Source organism: Trichosurus vulpecula, chromosome 2 (assembly GCF_011100635.1).
Source record: "Trichosurus vulpecula isolate mTriVul1 chromosome 2, mTriVul1.pri, whole genome shotgun sequence".
Lineage (NCBI taxonomy): Eukaryota > Metazoa > Chordata > Mammalia > Diprotodontia > Phalangeridae > Trichosurus > Trichosurus vulpecula.
This window is the reverse complement of record NC_050574.1, coordinates 20,215,722-20,240,465: the sequence shown is the minus strand read 5'-3', so window position 1 is coordinate 20,240,465 and position 24,744 is coordinate 20,215,722. Positions and strand designations below refer to the sequence as shown.

The 24,744-nt window shown below is 47.1% G+C and overlaps 1 protein-coding gene across 1 annotated transcript in view; it reads right to left on the bottom strand.

Annotated features, from left to right (window-relative positions):
• Positions 1-24,341, bottom strand: part of GPR157 (G protein-coupled receptor 157) — a 39,464-nt gene extending 15,123 nt beyond the window's left edge. The window contains exons 1-2 of the mRNA XM_036747273.1: positions 23,371-24,341; positions 1,106-1,319 (exon numbers count right to left, since the gene is read on the bottom strand). Of these exons, the coding sequence (XP_036603168.1) occupies positions 1,106-1,319; positions 23,371-23,765 (609 nt within the window). The 5' untranslated portion in view covers positions 23,766-24,341. The remainder of the gene's footprint in view (positions 1-1,105; positions 1,320-23,370) is intronic.
• Positions 24,342-24,744: the final 403 nt, after the last annotated feature.

Sequence of the window (24,744 nt, the reverse complement as noted above, 5' to 3'; positions counted from 1 at the left end):
CACCCTCGCTTCGTCTCTACTTGCTCAAGTCTGTTTCCTTCAAGCCTCAGTCCAGATGCTGCTTCTTCCATGAAGGAAGCCTACCCTGATCCCTCCAACGGAAAGCACTCTCTCCCTCCTGAGGAATTCTGGGGACACGTTGTCTGGCTCTCTCCTTGGCCCTCACCATCCAAACTGTACCATGCTTGCCTGTGGACATGTCACAACAACGTTAACAGCTAGCGTTTATAGCAAGCTTTGAGGTCTGCAATGCCCTAGACATATTATTATCACGGCCCCCAGTAGATTGTAATCCCTTTGAGCAGGAGCTTCGTGGTTTTTCCTTCTTTGTATCCTCCCAAATCCTTACATATACAGCAGGTGCTTAATATATGTTGATCTTACATGAGCCTTCTCCTGTCCTACTCCCCCCACTCCCACTTGCTTGTGTCTCCCTTGTCAAATGGCCTTGTAAGCACTGGACATTTTTATACGCTACTTTGTGTATATATCATTTCTCCTTTCAGAACGCTTGGCCCTTGAGAGCTGTTCAATTTTTATCAATGTATCCCTAGTGCCTAAGACAAGGGCTGGCAATCAACAAGCATTTATTAGCGAATTACTGTATAGACTAGGCACTATACTAAGGGCTAGAGAGACAAAAAAAAAAAAGAAAAAGCAGCAGGTGACTAAAAAATGCATCTATTAAGCACTTACTGTATGCCAGGCACTGTGCTGAGTGCTAGACAGATAAGGAAAAGACAAAAACAGCAGGTGACTAAGATGCATTTATTAATCACTTACTGTATATCAGGCACTATGCTAAGTGCTAGAGATAAAGAAAAATAAAAAGCCCCACAAAAAGGAGTAAATGCTTAATAAATGTTCGTTGATTTCACCTGCCTTTCCAAGCCATCCCAGTGGGATTCTGCTCACTGCTGACTTAACTGCACGCCCCTCCACGCAGGCACGCACCCCCTTTGCATTGCCCTCACCCTGCTAAACCAAGGCCCCACCCCCACCCCAGACAGCCCCCTTCCATAGCAGCTGCAGCAAGCCCAAACTGGTGTGCATGGTCCTAGGGTGGCCTCCATCCCCCTGGTCAGTGACAGGGCCGGGGACCTACCGCCCTGCTGATGTGCTTCCTGATAAGAACGTAGAGCACCGGGAGCACGACGTAGGCCAGCATCTCCCAGAGCTTCCCCGCCAGCAGCATCCACAGCAGCCGGTCTTCCACCTCGATGTTGACCCAGCACCAGCCCACGGACACGTCGGAGGCGTCATAGCCGATCTTCTTCAGAGCGACAGCAGCTACGGTGATGGCCAGTGGGACGCCCCAGCTTCAGAGGAAAACACAGGAAGGAATGCACCAGTGAGGGGCTGGAGGTGAGCTAGGACCACTGACTTGAGGCTTCAGGTCACTCAGCCAGTCAACAAGCATTCAAGTAAAGGCTATGTGCCAGGCCCTGTGCTAAATAAATAATGGAGATACAAAGGAAGGCAAGACCCACGCCTGCCCTCAAGAAGCTTATGTTGTAATGTCAGAGACGATGTGCACATAACTAGGTGTATACAAGATGCATGCACAGGAAAGAAAGGTCGAGTAATAAAGAACCTTAAATACCAACTGCAACTGTGATTTCATCCTGGAAAGAATGGGGAGCCTCCTATTAAGTAAGGGAGCCGTGGCCAGACCTACTCCTTAGGAAGGTCGCCTGGATCGGGGTGGGGAGAGACCTAAGGCAGGGAGATCAACCAGGAGGTTATTTCCATAGTTCAGGTGTGAGGAGATGAGGGCCTGCACAAGAGCTTGGGCTGTCTGAGTGATGGGGGGGGACCCACACTCCAGGGATGTTGTAAAGGTAGAAATGACAAGATAGGACACCACGTTGGAGAGGCAGGTGAGTCCAATGAAAAGACCAGGATGATACTGAGTTTTTGAGCCTGGCTCCCTACGAGGTTAGTGGTAATAGGAAAGTTACAGGAATGGTGATAGTTCCTAAAAAAACAAAAAAACAACCCAATGATAACCAGTAAACCCAGTAATAGGAAAACTGGAAAGACAGGAGGGTTGGGTGGGTGGGGAAAGATAAAGAGCTCAATTTGCTTTTTTCTTTTTAAGAAAACACCATATACCAAAATAAAGTACAAATCAGTACATAATCTAAGTATAACGGCTGATACTATAAACAAATTAGGGGACCAAGGAATAGTTTACCTGTCAGATTTATGGAGAATGGAGGAATTTATGACCAAACAAGAGATAGAGAACATTACAAAATGCAAAATGGATAATTTTTATTACATTAAACTGAAAAGTTTTTGCACAAACAAAGCCAACGCAACCAAAATTAGGCGGGAAACAGAAAACTGGGAAAGAATTTTTGCAACTAGTGTCTCTGATAAAGGCCTCATTTCTAAAATATATGGAGAACTGACTCAAATTTATAAGAATGCAAGTCATTCCCCAAATGATAAGTGGTCAAAGGATATGAATGGGTAGTTTTCAGAGGAAGAAATTAAAGCTATCTATAGTCATCTGAAAAAATGCTCTAAATCACTATTGATTAGAGAGATGCAAATCCAAACAACTCTAAGGAACCACATCACACCTATCAGATCAGCTAACATGACAAAACAGGAAAATGGTAAATGTTGGAGAAGACGTGGGAAAGTTGGAACACTAATTCATTGTTGGTGGAGTTGTGAGCTGATCCAACCCTTCTGGAGAGCAATTTGGAACTATGTCCAAAGGGCAATAAAAATGTGCATACCCTTGAACCAGTAATACCACTTCCGGGGCTGTATCCCAAAGAGATCATAAAAATGGGAACAGGACCCACATGTACAAAAATATTTATAGCAACTCTCTTTGTGGTGGCCAAGAACTGGAAATTGAGGGGATGCCCATCAACTGGGGAATGGCTGAACAAGCTGTAGTATATGAATGTAATGGCATACTATTGTGCTATAAGAAATGATGGGCAGGCAGACTTCAGAAAATCCTGGAAAGACTTATATGAACTGACGCTGAGTGAAGTGAGCAGAACCAGGAGAACATTGTACACAGTAACAGCCACAGTGTGTGATGACTGACTTTGATGGACTCAGCCCTTCTCAGCAATGCAAGGACCTAAAACAATTCTAAAGGACCCATGATGAAAAATGCCACCCACATCCAGAGAAAGAACTATGGAGACTGAATCCAGAGCGAAGCAGATTATTTTCTTTTTTTTGTGGTTGTTTTGTTTTGTTTTTCTTTCTCGTGGTTCCTCCCATTTATTCTAATTCTTCTATACAACATGGCTAATGTGAAAATATGTTTAATAGGAATGTATATGTAAAGCCTATATCAGATTGCATGCCATCTTAGGGAGGGGGGAGGGGAAAAATTTAAAACTTATGGAAGTAAATATTGAAAACTAAAAATAAACTTCAAAAAATGTATTTATTTTAAATTTTAAATTTTTTAATATTTATTTTAAAATTTAAATATTTTATTTTTAAATTTTAAATATTTTACTTTTAAATTTTAAGTATTTTCTTTTCTAAAATATTTTTTAAATATTTTAATTTTATTAAATATAAATTCAGTTTTGGGCAAGTGAACTTGAAAAGGGACATCAGAGGCATTAGGACAAACTTTTATCCCCCCACAGATTAGACAACTGAGGCCCAGAGTCTGAGTGTCCAGCCTAAGGTCACACATAACCAGAGCAAGGACCTGACCAGAGGTGCACTGACCCCAAATCCAGCAAAGGCTCGAGAAGTAGAGAAGCAACAGAAACCACTGGATCCTAGATCTGAAGGTGGAAGGCACCTGCCCCACGGGTCACCTCTCTAGTCCAAACCCCTACATTTATAGATAAGGAGACTGCGGCTCAGAGAGGCTGGGTGACTTGCAGGACTCAAACCCAAGGCCTCCTGACTCCACAACCAGCGCGCTACCCACTGCACTGCCCTGCCTCCAATGACTCTGGCTGCCCTCCTCCCACCCACCGACAGAGCTCTCCCTCCTTCCCAAATGCTAGAGCTAGATTTTGAAGTCATTGTGGCCATGGGGATGACCTCGCACCCCAGACTCCTCCAGGCCAAACTTGAACCACAGGCTCTGGGTGTCTGGGTTCTGACTGCTGAGCATCCACCTTATCTTACCCAGCCCTGGGCCCACCATGCAACTGCCCAGCCCCCCCTCCCCCGCCCAAGCCACGCTGCCCATTTCCTGCCCCCGGCCCTCCCAGCCCTTCAATCCTTGCTCCCCTTTCGAGAATACACACTGCTTGAATTCATAACCCTAGGGCTTAGCGCAGTGCACAGACACATGACATGATAATATTATTGGTGTTACTATTAATATAGGGAGAGGGACCTAATCAAAGCTCTGTCATCCATCCATTCTGGAAGGGACGCCATGCATAGCCCAAGCCCTGGCAGCTCCAACCAAACACTCCCTTTTCTCTCCTCTCCCCACTCTCACTTCTCTCTCCTCCCCCCCCCCCCATCTATTTCTCTTCCCTTTCTCTCTGTCTCTCTATTCCTATTTCTCTCCCTTTTCTATCTGTCTCTCTCTTCCCCTCTCCCTATCTCTCCCCTCTTTTCTCTATTTCTCTCCCCCTCCCCTATATCTCTCCTTTCTCTCTGTCTCTTTCCCTCTCTATTTGTCTCCCCTTTCTGTCTCTCCCTTCCTCCCTGCTGTTCCTCTCCTAATTTCTCTGTCCGTTTATCTCCCCTCTTCCCACTATTTCTTTCCCTTTTCTCTCTGTCCCTCCTCCCTCCCTCCTTGCCTCTCTCTCCCTCTGTCTTTCTCTCCTCTTTTTTCTATTTCTCTCCCCTCCCCCATTTATTCTCTCTCCTTTCTGTCTCTCTCCCTGTCTCTTTCTCTCTCTGTTTCTCTCCTTTTATCTATTTCTCTCCCCTCCCCCATGTATTTCTCTCTCCTTCCTGTCTCTCCTTTTTTTCTATTTCTCTCCCCTCTCCCATTTATTTTTCTCCTCCATTTATATTTCTCTCCCTCCCTCCCTCCCTGTCTTTCTCTCCTTCTCCCTCCCTCCCTCCCAATCTTTCTCTCCCCCTCCCCCTCTCAAAAGACTTGGCATTCTAGACACCACCTCCCAGCCAAGCCCTTTCTTGATCCCCCAGGTCTAAGTGATCTCTCCCTCCTGAAATTACTTTGTGTGATAAAATTCAGACTGTGAGCTCCTTGCCAGCAGGGACTGGTTTTTGCCATTTCTTGGTATCCCATGGCGCCGGGAATACAGTGGGCACTTAATAAATGTTTGACTAATAAGATCACAGGCTCAGAGCTAACCAGAGACCTCTGCGGTCACCTAGTCCTTCATGTAACATCTCCTTTTGCCTCTTACATCGATAGAATATCTTCATTTTACGAATGAAGAAACTGAGGCCTGGGACAGATAAAAAAAAAACTTAAGAGTCATAGACTGTAAATCTAGAACTGGTTGGGACCATGGAGGCCTCCTAGGGCATTTGACAGATGAGGAAACTGAGGCCCAGAGAGGTTAAGGGTCTTACCCAAGGTCGCACAGGTGGTACCTTCCAGAGCTGGGATTCAAACCCAGTTCCTCTGAATCCAAATCCTCTGTTCCACCTTCTCCCACCTTCTTCATTCATTCCTTCGTATAAACTTTTGTATTTCTCTGTGTACAGGCCTTGTTTCGCCAGGAAAAAATAAACTCCTTAAGGGCTGGGAATTTCCTTTTTGACTTTTTTATCCCCAGCCCCTAGACCAGCATTAAGTATACAATAAGTGCTTAATACACACTGCTGCAGACACTAATAATAATAGCTAGCACTTTATATGCTGCCTACGGCATGCCGGGGAGGGGCGCAGATCTCTCATCTCATTTGATCCTCACAACAACCCTGGGAAGTAGGTGCTATTATCCTCATTTTACAGGTGAGAAGACTGAGGAAGATAAAGGTTAAGTGACTTGCCCAGGGTCACGCAGCTGGTAAGTGTCTGAGGCAGGATTTGAACTCAGACCTCAGGCCCAGTCTCTTTAGATCAGACTCCCTTTGGCAGTCTGGGGAAGCCTCAGGAGCCCTTCTCAGAATAATGTTTTAAAAAGCATAGGATGAAACACACATTCATTAGATCGAAATAAAGATGAGATTTTCCCCCATCCATGTTCAAGGGCCCCCCAAATCTTACCCTGCTGGACACACTCAACCCTCCTTTGGGGCCCTGGCCATCCCTTTTTCCTTACCTCTGATCTTCCCCCTCGCCATAACCATCCCTAGGGTTGTCAGTCACTATCAGAAGGTCAGAAAGGGGCATCGTCCTGGCCCGGTGGGGTCAGGGGACGGCAGCGTCCTGCGCGCCATGGCCATCTCTGAAAGCACTGAGCCACAAGCCCGGAAACATTCCAACACCAAATGTTGCACAAAGAGCCACATTTACAAGGATCCAGTGGGAGTGGGGCTGGAGGTGGGGGGGGGGGTACAGGGAGGGGAAGCCACCAGCTCGTACTTGGCTAATCCGAGCTCAGTTTGCAGATTCCAGCCTCAGGAACAATGAACCCTCATTGTTCCCTCCAAAGGAGAGAGGGACAGGATGTGGGAGAAGCCGGGGCAGTGATGCCCCCATGGGAGGAGGCCACACAGCCACGGCTCCGGAGCCAGAAGAGCAAGTTTTCTAAGGAGATTGTCAAAAAGGCAGATGGGGAGAGGACAAGGGGCAGAGGGGGCGGCGGACACAGCCTAGCCCGGCAGACAGAGGCGGGGCTGGGTTTGGGAGTCAGTCAACAAACACTGACTAAGCAATAAATGTGCCACCAAGCACTGTGCCCAGCATGGGGCTGCAGAGAAGGGAAAAACAGAGTCCCTGCCCACAAGGAGCTTACCCTCTAATAAGGGAGATCCCACACACCCAGCTCTATACATGCCAGACACAGGCAATGTCAAAGAGAGTGAGGCCAGGCTGGGGTCAAATCAGGCCTCCTACGCTCACCAGGCAAGGCACTGAATCACCCCAGCCCCTGTTTCCTGATCTGTAAAATGGCCATAATACAGCACCTACCTCCCAGGGTTGTTGTGAGCATCAAATGAGGTAATATTTGTAAAGCATTGAGCACAGTGCCTGGTATACAGCAGGTGTTTAATAAATTCTTTTTCCTTCCTTTTCTTCCTTCCTTTTCTTTTTCTTTTCTTCCTTTCCTTCCTTCTTTTTATTCCTTTCTTTTTTCCTTCCCTTTTTTCTTTCCCCTCCTTCCCTTCTCCCTTTTTTCTTTTCCTCCTTCCTTTATTCCTTTCCTTCCTTTTTCTTTCATTCCTTCCTTTTCTTTTCTTCCTTTCCCTCCTTTTCTTCCTTCCTCCTTTCCTTCCTTGCGTTCCTTTCTTCTGTCTTTACATTTCCAACAAGTGGTCATACAATTTCATAACCATTAGTTGCGTACTACATGGCAGGTGCTGGGGTCCCAAAGACAAAATCATCATTGTAACAACAGTCAATGTTTATCTGGCGCTTTGAGAGCAGCTAGGCCATGCAGCGGATCGAGTGCCATCCCTGGAGTCAGGAGGACTTCAGTCCAAATCAGGCCTCAGACACTTCCTAGCTGTGTGACCCTGGGCAAGTCACTTGACCCTGTCTGCCTCAGTTTCCTCACCTGTAAAATGAGCTGGAGAAGGAAATGGCCAACTGCTCCCGTATCTCTGCCAAGAAAACCCTAAGTGGGGCTATGGAGGGTTGGACATGACAGTAACTCCTCAACAACACCAGCGACAAATACGGAACTTGGACGTTTGTAAAGCATTTTATTCCCATGATCTCATTTGAGCCTCACAGTAGCCTTGTGCTATTACGTCCATTTTAGAGATGAGGAGAACTGAGGCTTAGAGAAACAAAACAGCCCCGCCTTCGAGTGGCTTCCAGTCTACTGAGGGCAAAGGCAGGGGAAGCAACACGGATGAAAAAGCATTTATTAAGTTCTAATGAGGGGCCAGGCACTACGCTAGCAGTAGAAGCACAAATAAAAAGGCATGAACGGAGGTGAGTAAATTAAAAACTATAGATAAGAGAAAGTACAAAGTAATTTTCAGGGGGAGACACTGATCTGGGGGGGACCAAGAGTGACTTCGTTGTTGTTCAGTCATTTTGGTCATGTCTGACTCTCCATGGCCCCATCTTGGCAAAGACACTGGAGGGGTTTGCCATTTCCTTCTCCGGCTCATTTTACAGATGAGGAAACTGAGGCAAACAGGGTGAAGTGACTTGCCCAGGGTCACACAGCTAGGAAGTGTGTGAGGCCACATCTGAACTTTCTGACTCCAGGTTGGGTGCTCTATCCACTGCACCACCTAGCTGACCCAAAAGCCTGTTTAACCCTGAAGGAAGCCTGAGATGTAAGAGGTGGAGGGAGGGAGGGAGTCCTAGGCATCAGAGATAGCTTGGAGAGATGCCTGGAGGCCCACAGGGAACATCTTGTGTAGAGAAGAGGCAAGGAGGTTGGTGTGACTTGGACAGACTGAAGGTGAAGGACGAGACGGTGGAGTAAGTCTGGAAGGGGAAGCTGGAGGAGCCTGGCAAGGGCCCGAAATGCCAGACAGAGGACTGTGTGTCTCATCCCAGGCTCCTTCAGTCAGGGAGTGACCAGGCAGCGAGAGGGAGGAAGGGCTACAGAGGGAGAGGCTGGCAAGGCCTCTGGTCCTGGAGGCTCGGGGGGGGGGGGGGGGGGGGGGGGGGGGGGGGGGGGGGGCCTGTAGTTTTCCCCCAGGCATCAGGGGCCAAGAACCAGCTAGGGATTTCAGCATCAGCTTGTCCATGGATAAACAACTCCCTCTTTAAAGCAGTAAGTGAGTTTAGCCGCCTGACAAGTACTTGGTCAAATTAAACCTCACAGCTTGGGTCGACTCTGCTTGTAAAAGAGCATGGGCACCTCACAAGCCTATGCCTCATCAGGGTGGGTCTGAGCAGTCCCCAACACATACACTCAGGGCCTGCCTCGCATGTACGCAGCATCATGGGGCCCTGCCGGTGACACATCTGCCTCCATGCTCCAGCTGCCAGGGAGCAGGGACGTTTCAAGGTCAGGGGACATTCTTCTTCAGATCTCACCTCTGCCACTTACTACGTAACCTTGGGCAGATCACCTCCAATCTCCAACTTCCTCAAACATCCAATGCAGGGTAGAGGAGGGGGAGAATATAGATTAGTTGTCCCTGCAGCCTCTTTCATTCTATAATCCTGGAACCAAAATTTTTGTGTGGCCTTTGGCAAGGCACTTCACTCTTGGGACTCAGTTTCTTTTTGTGTAAAATGAGGCTGTTAAACTAGATCTGGTCCCTTCCAACTCTAGATCTAGAACCCCAAGAACCCACAGCTCACTTTTTCTCAAGCTATCGAAGTCTCCCCTCCCCTTCTAACATGCCTCAGTAGGAATCCCCAACTCTCCTGGTAGGAAGCATTTTAAAAAATTAATCCCCCTGAAAGCAGAAAGATAACCTATGGAGACTATCTGTACACATATTTTTGGACAGACACTGAAAATGGACATTGAGCTGGACCCGGACAGATGCGGGATTGGGGCGAGGGGGGTGGGGTGCGGGGCGGGGCGTGGCGCAGGAGGGAGGACATCAAGCTGGATTGCCTCTGGGAAACCATCAACGACCCTCCCAGAAGCAAAGGCTCATCTCTTTCATCACCAACATTCTCCCAGGGTTGTGCTATAGCTGGGAGTCAAGGAACCTAGCAATCTCTAAAGAATGAAGACCTTAGGATGGCCCAAAGGGTAATGAAAAGGTGTGTGGCGGCTGTAACACATTTACAAGCAAGGATTTACAAAGGGAGGGTGAGAGGGAGTCATCAGAGTAACTCCTTATGTGTGGTTGGGCCAGTCACTCCACTCTCCTGGGTGGTGTCCGTGTCCCCCTCTGTAGAATGAATGGGTTGGCGCTCCGAGGGCCCTTCCAGATTGAGCTCTATAATGCCGTCAGTGACTGCGTCTATCTGGGCCTCAGTTCCCTCATCTGTAAAAGGAGGGGGTTGGTGAAGCCACTTCCATTTCTAAATCCACGATGCGCTATGGTACGAGTGAAAAGCACATTTCCAAGTGAAACATGAAATGCAGGCAGCCCGGAATTGGATAGAAAGGAAAGGTAAGCCCTCAGCACCCTAGACTGACCCCTTCTTCCCTTCCCCTGTCTCTGGGGCAAAATTAAGGACAGACAAACTCCCCGGAGGCATTTCAGAAGCTTTAATATAACAACAAAAAACCCACCCGAGGGGGTAGAAACCCGCGACATTACGGTTCTTAAGTGTTTATGAGTTGTAGCATTTTGGTTCCCATTTTACTGAGGTGACATAGAAGGAGGAAACGGTGGCATAGAAAAGGGCAGGACCCCAGGCCACATGGCTTCTAAGGGGCAGAGCCTGGATTCAAACCCAGACCTTTTAACTCCCAGTCTTGAGCTCCTTCCACTGGAAGGGGTTTCCTCTCTATAATAACTCCCACTGATCCACTGATGTCTCATCTTAGAAACCCTGTTGGACCTAGAGTCTAGAAGAGCTGAGTTCAAATCCTGCCTCTGAGATTTACTGGTTGAAGTACCAGTGGGTACCTTCGCTTCTCTGACGCAGACATTTCTCTACTAGGGGTGCCAACGACACCTGTAACACATGCCAAAGCCGCAGGCGGCAGGGACCCTCACCCCAACACTCTCATAGGTCCTGACTGTTGGCATGATGAATACATCATGCTTTCAGCTTCCCCGATGACAGCAGGGAGCACATTCTCATTTTCACAAGTGAGATTTCTCATGATTACTCTCCCTCTTCAGAGATGGGCTGGGCAGTGGATGAGAAAATTAGAGCCCCGTCGGATCAGATAAACCAGCGGAGCCTGACCTACGGGTCTGGACACTTTTCTCTGAAGGCCTTCGGATAAACTGGACCAATTAATGAGAAAAGAGAGGATCCAAGACGTAAGAAGATAGTGCAGCCAGCAGCGTACTCAACGTGGAGTCACAAGATCTGAGTTCGAATCCCAATTCTGCCTCTAGCTAGCTGTATGACCTTAAGCTAGTCACTTCTGCAGGCCTCAGTTTCCTCAGCCACAAAAGGAAGAGAGTTGGACCAGAATCATCGCTTCTTAAACCCCCTACGGGGTCATGACCCACAGTTTAGGAAGCGCCGAAGGGGTCTCGAGTAGAAAAAGATTAAGAAGTCCTAGACTAGATGACCTCTGAGGTCCCTTTCAGCTCTGAATCTATCTGGTCTATGGTCACACTGTTACTATGAATGAGAAGCAGGATTCAAACCCAGGCCTCTGGTGAACCCTGCGCTCTTCCCATTACACTTGCACTGCCTCTGATCGTGACTTTCTGCCTCTGGGCCTTAGTCTCCTTATCTATAAAATGACCGTGCTGGACTCAGTGATCCTGAAGGCTCCAGCTTTTAATTCTCTCCCATCCTCATCTGGAAGAGTATGAGTCCTAAAGATCTGGAAAACAACGTTTTGGGGAATGGTTAAAAAAAACCAACAACTGCATTATATGAATGAGAACAGAATATCACTGTGCAGGAAGAAATTTAAGCGAGGAAACCAGAGAATCCTGAGAAGACTTCTAAGAACAGATGAAGAGCGGAGTAAGCAGAACCAAGAGAACAAGGGAACGGTGGAAATGAGCAGCTCACTGAAAGGAAGCTAGACGATGAGTAACCGAGAAAACAAAACGGTTCCAGAGGAGCCTTGGCAGAGAAGCACAGCAGAATCAGCATGCAACGAGGCCAACGCGATGCTTATTTTTGCTTAACTGGTTCTGATAACACAGAAGGATTCCATTTGGGGCAAGTGATATATTTAGAAATGATAAAAAGGCACCAATGAGTTTGTGGCATTTTTAAAAATGCTAGTATAGTAGCCAAATTCTTCGGAATCAGAGAATGTCAGGGTTGGCACAGACCTCGGAAGCCACCGACGAGGACAAAGCCCATAGGACAGAGCCAAGCAAGTTATTAACTCAATTCTATCTCGGACGCTGAAGTAAACACAACACGCATGCCAGCTGACCCCTTGCCACTCCACCAGTGAGTGACAGACACCCAAGCTGAGCTCCAGACATCAGCTAAAAAGCCAGCTCTCGAATGAATACACTTGAACCTTGCCCCCCATCGAATAGTTCAAACAGAAGAACAATTTATTTTGGGGACACTGGGAGGGTGTGTTTTTGTATGTGCTAATATTTGCTTTCTTTTTAAAGTGTTAACTCCCCTTTTGCTGGTGAGATTTTTTTCTCCCCTACTAACTCTAGGATGGAATGTGCCACCAATGGAGAAGCAACCCTGCTAAGCCCGCTATGATTCTTGTCCATCTTCTTCCAGGAATTCTTCAGAGAGCATCCGTCCACTCACCACGAGGCAGGCCTTCGCTCCATTTGGGTAGTGCTGAGGGGCCACCTCATTCTTGGTCTCATCTCCCACCCACCTCTTTTTCTGATCTAGGGAAACCCTTACAAACAGACAGACCCTCCCTCCCTAAAGTCAATTGGTCCCTTGAAGACAATCCAGCTTCAGGCAAATAACCTTGTGGAATTTCTCGGGTGTTGCCTGATTCACATAAAAGCCCAGAGTCTCAGGTTGAGTAATACCATGCTATCCATCCAAGAAGGGGCCTGGTCTCTACAAACACTCCTTGCATCAGAGATACAGAGATGACCACAACCGCAACGTCAACAATAATAAATAATAGCAATATTAGATCACCCACACTCATTTCTGTTTGTCAAGTGCTTTTCTTACAACAAGCCAGCACTTTGCACTGTGCTTGGCGCATAGTAGGAACTTAATAAATGGTCACTGACTGACTGAATGAAGTAAATCTGATAGGGCTCCTGATGCAGTCCTCCTAACATGAAGGTCAGCAGCAAAGCCACTGGTACGACACATCGCTCCAGTGCACAATGGAGGAGGGGGCGAAAGATCTATTTTACAAATATATACACTTAAACCCCTGTAGGCATATACATATACACACATATATATTCCTTGTACTAGAAATAGGTATGTATGTATGTGAACATATATTTCTAGTACAAGAAATACTAGGCCTTCTCAAAGAAAACTGGGCCTTCTCTAAATTGCTTATCTAATTACCCTTTAAAGGACAGGTGGGTGGAACAGCGGATAGAGCGCTGAGCCTGAAGCCAGGAAGACTCATCATCTTCCTGAGTGCAAATCCAGCCCCAGACACTCACTAGTGGTGTGACCCTGGGCAAGTCACTTCGCCCTGTTTGCCTCAGTTTCCTCTTCTGTAAAATGAGCTGGAGACTGAAACGGCAAACCTCTCCAGTATCTTTGCCAAGAAAACCCCAAATGGGGTCAAGAGGAGTCAGACATGGCTAAAAAGACTGAACAACCACCACAACAAATCCCCCTTTGAGATGACGCATTTATTAAGTGCTTACTGTGTTCCAAGCGCTGTGCTGAGCACTGGAATAAGAGCAGGTGCGCTTAGTTAAAGCATTAGGAGGGCTAGGTTCTAGAGTAAGAATGTGCTGAAAGGGAACATTGTCAAACCACCAGGTGGGGGTACAGGAGAAGCAAGGGGAATCTTCCTCCTGGGAGATTTGAAAAAGATTGATTCTCATCTTCCTGGGATTGTAGCAGGATGGCAGAGCTGGAGACGGAGGGGCTCTCAGAGGCCAGGAGGCCAGTCTTTCAGTCAATAAACATTTATGGAGCATCTACCTTTTGTCCAACACCGTGCTAAGCACTGGAGATATACAAAGAGGCAAAAGACAGTCCTTGCCCTCAAGGCACTCACAAACTAAGGGGAATTTAATGGTCTACACCAGGGGTGGGGAACATGTGGCCCCGCTGGGTCCTCAAGTGCGGCCTTTTGACTGAATCCAAAGGGCCACACTTGAGGACCTAGAGGACCACATGTGGCCTCGAGGTCATAGGTTCCTCACCCCTCGTCTACACGCCTCATTTTACAGATGAGGAAACTGTGGCCCAGGACAGCGGGGTGCAGGGAAAGAATGCTGAACTCAGAGTCACAGGATCCAAGTCCAAACCCTGACTCTGTTACTTATGACCTGCGCAACCTTGGGGAAGCCGCCACTTCTCTGGGTCTCAGTTTCTTCATCTCTAAAACGAGGAGAAGAGGACTCGATGACTTCTGAAACCCTTCCCAGTGTTAAATCTATGATACCACGGTCAGATTGGCTGTGTGACCTTGGGTAAGTCACTCCCCCTCTGGCCCTCACTTTCCTCATCCCACTTCCCAGGGCGCTCCCATCCCAGAAAACACTCTGCAAAGCCTGAAGGCATCGTGGAAACAGCCGTTATATTATCACTATCACAGAAAAGGCCCTTAGCTACCAACTGACTCGGGAAGGATCTAGGTCAATAAAGGAAGCAACCGGTCCAGCTGGTTTTTCCTTAATTCCCTTGTCCTGTTTTCCAGGACAGATAAACCCATCTAAGTACCAAGGGCTGACAAAGAGCCGGGGACATAAATTTTCCCAACTAAACTCGGTCTAGAGCAGAGGTCACTCAGTGCGTAGGTCTGCAGGGTGAGTGAGTGTGAGTGTGAGTGTGTGTGTGCGTGTGTGTGCCTAATCAGATCTGAACAGACAAGCTGGACAATAGGCTTATCTCTCACAGTTGGAAAAGGGAAGCCCAGTAGAGTATTCGCCTTCCCTCCTCCGTTTTTGTTTTAATCCCTCTGACAGATTTTCCCAAGCAGGAAAAATTCCTTGAGAGTCCCTGCTGAAGAGAAATACCAACAAGGCTTGAACCAAGGGGGTTTTTAAAGTCTGCACTTTGTTCCGATGGCAAAATTGGGCCTTCTAGAGAGTTAGAAACAAATCTCCTGCAGCTGATCTCCCTGGATACTTTAATCCTGAAATGAATGGAGTATATTTAATGGTACCCTCGGTGATGGTGACATCACTGGCCCACAGCTATTCCTTCCCTCCCTGCCTCTATCTGGTGAGGCAGACATTTTAATGACTTCTTCCCAAAGTCCATCAAAAGCAAGAAAAGAAGCGGGAAGGAAAGCCAGAAGAGAAGTCTCTTTTCTAGGGTCCAGCAGGGCAGGGATTGAATGCCTGGGACCCCAGCTCCCAGAATAGCTCCTGAAAAAAACTAGAGGTGACTCCAATGGACTCAATACTGAGTCAACTCTTGGAAGGCTGAGACCAGGCCACACCCTTCCCTCCATATCTAATGCCTGGTACGCCATCCTAGACAGAGTTGGTGCTTAATAATAAGGTTTGTGACTAATGACAATGAAGGGGAGCGACAGGGTATGGTGGGCAGAAAGCTCTTGGAGTCAAGGGTCCCTGATACTTACTACTACGTGAGTGACTTTAAAACAAGTCATTCCACCATTCTGTGCCTCAGTCTCCTCCTCTCTAAAATGGGTCGAACTAGACAACTCCTAAAGTGCCTGGTCTAGCTCTAAATCAGGATAAAATTATTCTACGATGACTTGGAGTCAGGAAAACCAAAGGTTAAGTAGCTATGTCACTTGGCCCCTCTGAGCCTCGGTCTCCTCGATGGTAAAATGGGGGTGATGATATCTACCCTAACTCATAGGGCTGTTCAGAACTCAAATGAGATAATGTATTTAAAGAGCTTTGCAAATCTTAAAATGCTATAAAATGACTATCCTCATTAGTATTACATCTCACCTTTTTCAATGGTCTATAGCGAGAAACAGTCCTGCCATTGTAATTATGACCGTCCAAGAGTCCCACCAACTTTACTTCTCTGGAAGTCAAAAGGAGTGGTTGGTTTAGTGCTTGGGGATTAAGCTGAGCGGAGAGGAAGAGAAAGGGGATGATCACGGTTCACAGGTTCTGGCTTTCAAAGGTGGGGCCCTATTCTCACACCTTGTTTCTTGTGCATGAGTCAATTGTGATGCAAGAGAAACCTTGGGTAAGAGCCTCTGAACCCAGCCCAATCTGGGCATGACAGAAACAAACGGGGAAAAGTAAGTCACCTCTCTGGCCATAGCAGCCTCTGAAATGTTAAATGTTTTGTGAAATATCATTGATTTTCAGGGGACTGGCTGAAGCTTGGGCCTTTGAGGTCCCTTTGATCAAATGAGCTAATATTTGTAAAGTGGCTGGCATAGTGCCTGTCCCATAGATGCAACATAAATAATTATGCTGTCCCCTTCTCTCCCCCTTTAGACCAAACTGCCTCATCTCTGGAAGCATGGGTACGGGGGAGGTTACGTGGGAAATAAGATGAACAGAGGTCGGGCTCTAATGTTTCAGAACCTAGATTTAGAGCCGAAGAGGATGGTAGAGGCCGTCCAGCCCAGTCAGCCAGTCCACGCACATTTATTAAGTGCCAGGCATTGCTAAGCACTAGAGATTCTAAGGAAGGTAAAAGACAGTCATTCCTCCCCCAAGGAGCTCACAGCCTAATGGGAAGACACCATGCAAACCATTATGTGCTAACAAATCGGATGCAGGAAAAATCGAAGATATTGAATGGGGATGGCACTAGAATGAAGGGGGATCAGGAAATGGGACTTTGGCTGCGACTTGAAGGAAGCCAGGAGGTAGAGATGAAGAGGGGGAGCATTCCAGGTATAAAGGATGGGCAGAGAAGAGCCTGGAGTGTTCTGTGCAAGGAGGTCGGTGTCACTGGATCAGAGTACGTGGAGGGGAGTAAGGCTTAAGAAGAATGGAAGTGTAAGAGGGGGCCGAGTTATGAAGGGCATTAAGAGCCAAACCTCTGACTCCGTTGTAGGTGTTCTTTCAATGGATACTCAGGTTTTTTTTCATCTATAAAAACATCAAAACCATCCTTCCCAGGGCTTCTTCCTGTGTCGCTTGAGAAACTGTAAAGTACTAGCGAACTAACATAAGCCATTGTCATCTTGTGTCTTTAGCCTCAGGCAGCTGTTGGGCTGGATAGACCCCTGGGAGCTATGTCTTAATCAAGTCCTTTTTCCTCTCTCAGAGAGAGACTCAAGTTCGGAATAGAAAGGGTCTGTCTAATCATTAGGAGTTAGGAAGCCGCTGGGAGCACTTAACTGTGGTGATGAGAAAAGGGAAAAAGCCAGTCACACAAAGCTTCACCTTCAAACTCAGAGTTCAGCCGGGGCTAGGATGGCAGACAACCACAAAAGGATTTTTTTGCACCTTGAAGGCGGATGATCTGTTCTGACTGTAAAGCCTGTGATCCTAACGAGGGGCAGATGGGAGAGACTTTGGTAAGCACCGAAACCTCCAAGGCAGAGCACGCCAGCACCTTGCCCGTCAAGACAACTCCATCCAAGTGATTAGTCTTCCCTTCACCTGCCTATTAACCTCCCTTCTCAGAAGCTGATTGATATAGGAAAGAAAAAAGAAGAAGAACCTAGTGGTCCCTCTGGAGCACAGAGAAAGGGGAGAGCTAAGTGTAAATCCAAGCACAGATTTTTTTAAAAAATCGTGATTCCAAACATGATTCTGACAACAGCATTTCTGAGAAGTATCCCAGTGGCCTCCTAATGGGTCTCTCTACTTCTCGAGTCCAATCCGTCACCCTCTGAAAAGCTGTCAAGTGGATTGTGACACACGAGTCTGACCAACTCTCTCTCCATAACCTTCAGGGGCCCCCTGTTGTGTCAAGGATAAAATGTTAACTTCCTCTGCTTAGAGTGTAAAGCCCTTCACAGTCTAACCTCCAAACTACTTTGCTTACTTTTCTATTTTGTAAATTTCCCTTTTTATGATAAGCTTAACAACCATCACCTAACATGAACATTTCATGTCAGCTAAGATCACATCTAAAAGGAGTTGTATCACTTTAGTGAGAGAACACCAAATTCTCTGTCAGACCCAGATTGTGGACCGGTTTTATTTCATCTTAAGGTACTAAGTACATTATAAGAGAAATGATTATTAATAACCAATATTTAGTAGTAAATAATGGCAACAAAACAAAAAGAAACTTCTGGCTTTTTTCTAAAACAAATTTTAAATATTAAATTTAAATATTAAAATTAATTAAACATTAATTAAATCAAAACATTAAATATTAAATTTAAATTTAACATGATGGTAATTACCATTTGTGTCTCCTGATTTTTTTCTTCTGTTTTTAATTTTTTATTGATTTTCTTTTCTTTTTAAAAAAAATCTGTATCACTACTTACTAAACTCCCCCAAGGCCTAAATAAAAGCCGTCTCCCTGGTAACAAATAAGTAAAGTCAAGCAAAAATAATTAACGCATTGGTTAAATCAGAAAAATATATGTCTTATTACATACCTCTGCCCCACTACTTTTCAGCCAAAGTATGAGAGGCAGATTTGGTCATCGTCCTCTGAAACCCTGATCCATCACTTCGTTGGTCAGAGTTCTGAAGTCTTTCAAAAATATTTTCCTTTATATTTCAGTCACAGCCTCCTTTCCAGACTTTTTCTTAGATTACTCCCCTTCTCTTCACACACACATCTCCTCAGACATTTCATTTTCTACCTGGCTGCACTCATTTTGGACTTCTCCACCATGCCCCCAGGAAGGAACTTCTTCATTGGAAAATCTCATCCTGCAAGATCCAGTTAGCCTCGGTTTACTCACACCTCATCAGGACCCCCTGCCCCTCTGGGAACCTGAGGACTTGAGGCCACATGTGGCCTTCTAGGTCCCTGGGTGTGGCCTTTTGACTGAGTCCAAGTGTTACAGAACAAATCCTTTTATTAAGGGGATCTGTTCTGTGAAGTTTGGATTCGGTCAAAGGGCTGCACTTGAGGACCTAGAGGGCCGCATGTGGCCTTTGAGGCCACAGGTTCTCCACCCCCAAAGGTGGAACCTTAAACTTTCATTTAAGGAAGGGGCACAGGACAGACATCTCATCCTTCCCTCCCCCTAACACTCGTTTTGGATATCTCTTACTTTTTCCACATGCCTCCACAGGTATACTCCTCACCTTCTCTCACCGTCTCCCCACCCCTTCAGCTTTCTTTTGTGTGTTGTGTTTTTCCATTAGATTACAAGATCCTTGAGATTATAAGGTTCCCCCCACCACACACACACACACACACACACACACACACACACACGTATCCCCCAGCTATTATTAGCACAGAGCCTGGCACATAGTAAGTGCTTGATAAACATTTTTTGACTACTGCTATTCCCCCTTCTAGCCAAGCTATCCTACTTCCTCCTCTCAGCATCCCATTTCCTGATTCCACGCTCTTGCATATAGTATCCAGATCCTCTTCACCTCTGTTAGAATCCTGCACTACGGAACAGGCTCAAATCAGATACCAGGGCCCAGTGGGAAGTTTTCAGTACATACTCCCTCCTCTTCAAACAGCCTCTTACCTACTTTAGAATGTAAACTCGTCGAGTAGGGATTGTTTCACTTACTGTGTGTGTCCCTAGTGCCTGACAGATAGTAGGTGCTCAAAAATACTTGTAAATTATCTGCTTACATGCTGTCTCCAGAATGTAAACTCCCTGAAAGCAGGGGCCCATTCATTTTTGTCTCTGGATCCTCGGTGTCTAGTACTCTGCCAGACATGTATATGTCTTCAGCAGATATTTGTTGAGTGATGAATCCTGTGAGACAAAATAGTCCCTGAAAGGCCCATATCTATTGGGATTGGAATACGGGACAGAAAAGAGCGAAGGAACAGAAGTAACCAGAGAACTTACTTCCTGCCCTCAGAATTGTGACTTACCTGCCAACTGCCTGCAAGATAGTTCCCCCAGGCTGGGGATAATTATAGTCAGCATTTACATAGAATTTTAAAGTTTGCAAAACACTTTACAAACATCTTCTGTTCTCTTAATAACGCTTGGAGGTCCCCATTCGATAGACAAGGCAAACAGGTTAAGCGACTTGCCCAGTCACACAGATAGCAAGTGTCTGAGGCAGGCTTTGAACTCAGGTCGTCCTGGAGTCCCGGGCCAGAGCTCTGTCTACACTGCTATCCAGCCAGCTGTTTCACAGGATTATAAGACTCAGGGCTAGAAAGAACCTCAGTGATTACCCACATTCACATCTCATTTTATGATGAAGAAACTCTATAAGGAGCCCAGTTGTGATTCAAACCCAGGTCCCAAATTCCAAACCCAGAATTCTTTACACTCTCCCACCTGCCTGCCCTACACATCCTGTGTGGTTCTTGTTTCTGCTCTACCATGGGTCCTTCACAGAAGAATCTCCCACCCTAATGAAGGAATTCCTCTAGGTCTTTTTTTTTTAACTTAGATCCCAGTGGAGTACTAGGGTTATCTGATTTCTAGCCAAATCAATGTTACATCCCTCAGTAAATACTCTCCTTAAAGTTAATTGGCTCCATGAAAACAAAAAAATTTAATGAAACAAGTTTGTATAAGACCTGGGAGGAGTTGAAGGGTCAAAGGTCAAGTGACTTACCCAAAGTCACAAGGCTAACATGTCAAGTAATGGATTCAGGGGTGTGCTGGTAAATGTTTAACAACCAGCTCTCCAAAAAAAAAAAATATATATATATATATATACATATATATATATATATATACATATATATATCTCAATCTGATACACTTTTAAGTTCAATCTGCCTGGTTAATATTTTCTCCATCCCTTTGCTAGGGCTAGGCAATCAGCTAAACAATAAACTAAGACCCAATTTATAGCATTTGCTGATATTTTGAGGTATAAATGCTCATGTTGAAATTAGCCTGGTTTGAGCTGGCTCCAGCACATCGCTGGATGGATTCCAATCTAGGTCTTCCTAACTCCCCTTGATTTCCTTATTCTACCACCTCCGTAGACAATACTGTAAGAACAATGCTACCTGCTGCTACTATGGCTGTGTAAGGCCGATAACGCCAGCACACAGGAGGGCACAGGTTCTCTAATCTCCATTTCTAAGGAAAATGACTTCAAGGAGTTTACAATTTCACTTTATTTAAACACACATATATCATCTACTTAGTTCAGGGGGAAAACTCAGCACCCTAAACTTCAGAGAAAACACAAACAGAAATTACAAGCAGAAATTATATATCGCAAAATAACACAAATCAACAGACAGGCTTCTATCTGTCTGACCATAGCAATACACACACAGTTACGAGAGAGAGAGAGAGAGAGAGAGAGAGAGAGAGAGAGAGAGAGAGAGAGAGAGAGAAGCACCAACATCTGGGTTTTCAAAGAGGAGTGGGGGGGAGGGGGGGTTCCTTAATGGCTACCCAGAGTCTCATCTGGTGAAATCACAGGAAAATTCTTCCAATAAGTGAGCCCCCAAACCTCTCCTCCTGCAGTTCTGAGAGTTCTGAGAGAAGTGACAAAGTGGTTTTCTCTACAACAGCAATGTGATGTGTGTGTGAGGTCCATAGTACAAAGATTATTATCCCATTTCACAGATGAAGAAGCTCTCAGAGCTGGTGTCTCAAGTGTCCAGTTCTCCAGACCCCAAGCAAGGCTGGCCCTGTGGGTACCCTACCATGCTGCCCAAGGACATTGGCCTTGAAAACAACTGTTGTTACATGGGTTAACAATTCTCTTTTCCCTTGACAGATCACTGATGGATTCCTTTGACTGAATGAATTGGGATGAGCAGCACAGGGTAAGGACAGGTAATGGAAAGGACAGTCATCAAAGAAACACAGTGTGCTTTCCAGCTCTGCTACTGGAGACCCTTCAGTCAAACCCTTCCCCCTCTGGCTATAAATCCTTAGCTGGAGAAGGAAGCTATAGTGCTAAAGCTTGGATGGGCTGTGAATTAGGGGGAGGGAACTAGCATGTGTTATGCATCTATGGCACTGAGAAGAGAGGGAGAGAGAGAGAGAGGAAGAAGAGAGGGAGGAAGAGAGAAGAAAAAGAGTGAGATGAGAGGAAGAGAGACAGGAAAGAGGAAGAGAAAGAGAGGGAGAGAAGAGAAAGGAAGAAGGAGAAAGAGAGAACAGGAAGAAATCAAAAGAGCACTTTATTTTGAAATGGGATTGAACACTTTATTTTGAAATGGGACTTGGGTTCAAATCCCAGCTTTTCCACTTTTAACATGTGTAACCTTGGGAAAATCATAGTTTCATAGACTCAGAGCTGTAAGGGAACTCAGAAGCTATCTATTCTACCCCTGTGTTTTCCAACATAAGACAATGAGACCCAGGGAAATCCAGTGGCTTGCTCATAGACGAGAAAGTGGTAAAAGCATCAGAAGTAGGGGTCACCTCAATGGGACTTAGTTTCCTCATCAGTAAAAGGTAGGGGTTGGACTAGATGACTTCCAGGGTCTTTTCTAGCACTAACCCTATCATACTTTCCTTTCAGGGTCTTCTTTCTTTAGTGGAGGACCACCTCTACAAAGCCAAGCTGGACAAATTCCCCAAGAGGGCAACCACTTAGCAACTTCCAAAAGCTACAATCTTACTCTTGCTCCCTCTTCCCACCTAAAATAGAAAAAGAATTCAGGGCTGGCCATATTACTGACCTTTCAGCTAACCTGACCTTGGTCATGCTTCTTAGGTGACTCTGCTTTCAGGGGTGAGACCCCAACACAATCACCAGATCTCAGAGATGGATGGCACCTCTTCTGGAAAATAAGGGACGGGGTGCCTTGATGGCCTCTGAGGCCACTTCTAGCTCAAAGTCTATTTATCCTATGTGAAAAGGAATTCCCCCTACCATCCACCCCATAAGTGGGCTTACAGCCTTTACTTGAACACTTCCCCCAAGAGAGAACCTGCCTTCTAACACAGCTAACTCCCTTAGCGGCTCATTCTCCTTAACACAGTCCTTGGCACAGTAAGTTGGCTTATCTATAATCTATCAATCTATCTGTCTGTCTATCTATCTATCCATCCATCCCTCTCTATCTGTCCATCCATCCATTCATCCATCTATCTGTCCATTCATCCATTTGTCCTTCTCTCTGTCCATCCATCCATTCATCCATCTCTCTATCTATGCATCCATACATCTTCTATCCATCTCTGTCTCTCTCTCCATCCATCTCTCTATCTGCCTATCTCTCTATCTGTCTGCCTATCTATCTAGCCATCCATCTATCTGCCTGTCTGTCTATCCATCCATCCATCCATCCTTCCTTCTATCCTTCCTTAGGAGAGTATCTGTCTGGAAGTTTTTATTTCCAGTAAGACTACTTCTGTTTCTCCAACTTGCCCTTTCAAGCCACGGAGGACACACCTCCTCTTTCCTCAGCATACAGCCTGGAAATACTTGAAGAGAGTAATCTGTAAGGTTAGGTGAAAGATAACCCCTCCCTCCCCTTCCCTCCTCCCCCTATATTAATCATCATTTTATGAGCCAGAATTGTGTTCCAACACAAGGGAAGCTGGGCCTGCCCACAAGGAGCTTGCGCTGAAGGACAACTTTGTAAAAAACCCAACAAGATTCCGGCAGGGCAAGGAGCTGAGGAGAGAAGGGGTGCTGTCTAGGCAAAACAGCAGGGGAGCCATGACCCACCTGACGATGTGGAAGCAGGAGAGGAGACGAGTCCCAGCCCAGGGGCCCTGGCTGCTGCGGACGATGGTGAGATACAAGTAAATCCCGATGGCAACTGTCCAGAAGAAGGAGCTGGTGTTGGCAAAGGTGGAGAGGGCTCCCTGCACCACGCAGTCCCAGGTGGTGGCCTGGAAGTTCTGGAAGACCCCATAAAAGTAGGAGGCGGCAGAGAGCAGGTCCGCCAGGGACAGAAAGAGGAGCAGCTGCCTGGCTCGGCTCCTCAGGTCCGGCCACAGAGCATGGGTGCCTATGAGGAGGCTGGAGCCCAGGAAGGAGAGCACACAGGACAGGAGGACCACGATCTTCTCCGAAGGGTAGACCTCGGTTGGGGGAGCAGGCTTCGGGGGGTGCAGCATGGCCAAGGAGATGAAGGAGCAAAGGGGCCCTGGATGGGGCGGGGGGGGGGGTGCTTCCAGGAGCGGATGGCAAGGGAAAGAAAGGAGAGATCGTGGGAGTTACAGAGGGTGCAGAGATGGGGATCGAGGAAAGATGCTGTTGGAGCGCTGAACGATGAAGGAAAAGAAGAAAGAATGGGAAATGAAGCTGCTGGAGATGAAGAGCCAGGGGGTCTTGGGGAAAGGGGGAAAGTGGAGAGGGCTGGGGCGAGGGGCGGGGGGGGGGAACGGGGAAAGGGAGTCCGGAAAGAGGCAGGGAGAAGGGGAGCCGAACAAAGAGGCCAGAGGAGGGCAGAAGTGGGGAGCCCGGAGAGAAGTCTGGGGGAGACGGGGAGGGTAGGACGGAAGCAGGGAGGAAAGGGGCCCAGGAACTTTAGCCAGAGAAAGTTCCCAGTTGCTGCGGCTGCTGGAGCTGAGGGCTGCGGGGTGGTGGTTGGGGGGCCCCGAGGGGCGGCCGCTCTAACTGCTCCAGACCCAGCGCCGCGCACCCGGACCCTCCAGTCCGCCCCCTCTCGCCGCGGGGCAGCGGCGTCATGTGAGCCGGAGCGGCGGCCGGCCCGGGCTGTGCCCAGCTCTGTTCGGCCCCGCCCCCATCCCGCTCCGGCCCCGCCCTGTCCCGGCCCTCGTGGCTCAGCTGGCCACAGCTGCTGCTGCTGCGCCCCGCGGGCAGCCATCGCGTGCTCCCTGGGCATCTCACCATAAGAAGACCCCCGCCACCCTTCTGGAAAGGCTTGACCTTTCTGAGGGGTATTCCTTTCGTTTTCCCTGGGCAGGGAGCCCTTTGCTGTGGTCCCCGTGCCCTTCGTCGGCCAGAGAAACAAGAAGCAGGTGCTTTCTGTTCAAGTCATGTAGGATGAGCTGGAATTCCCCCGAGGACCCTCCCTCCTGAGCCCAGGACAGCCCCGCACCCCACTCCGGCTGTATCTTCCCCTCCGGCCTT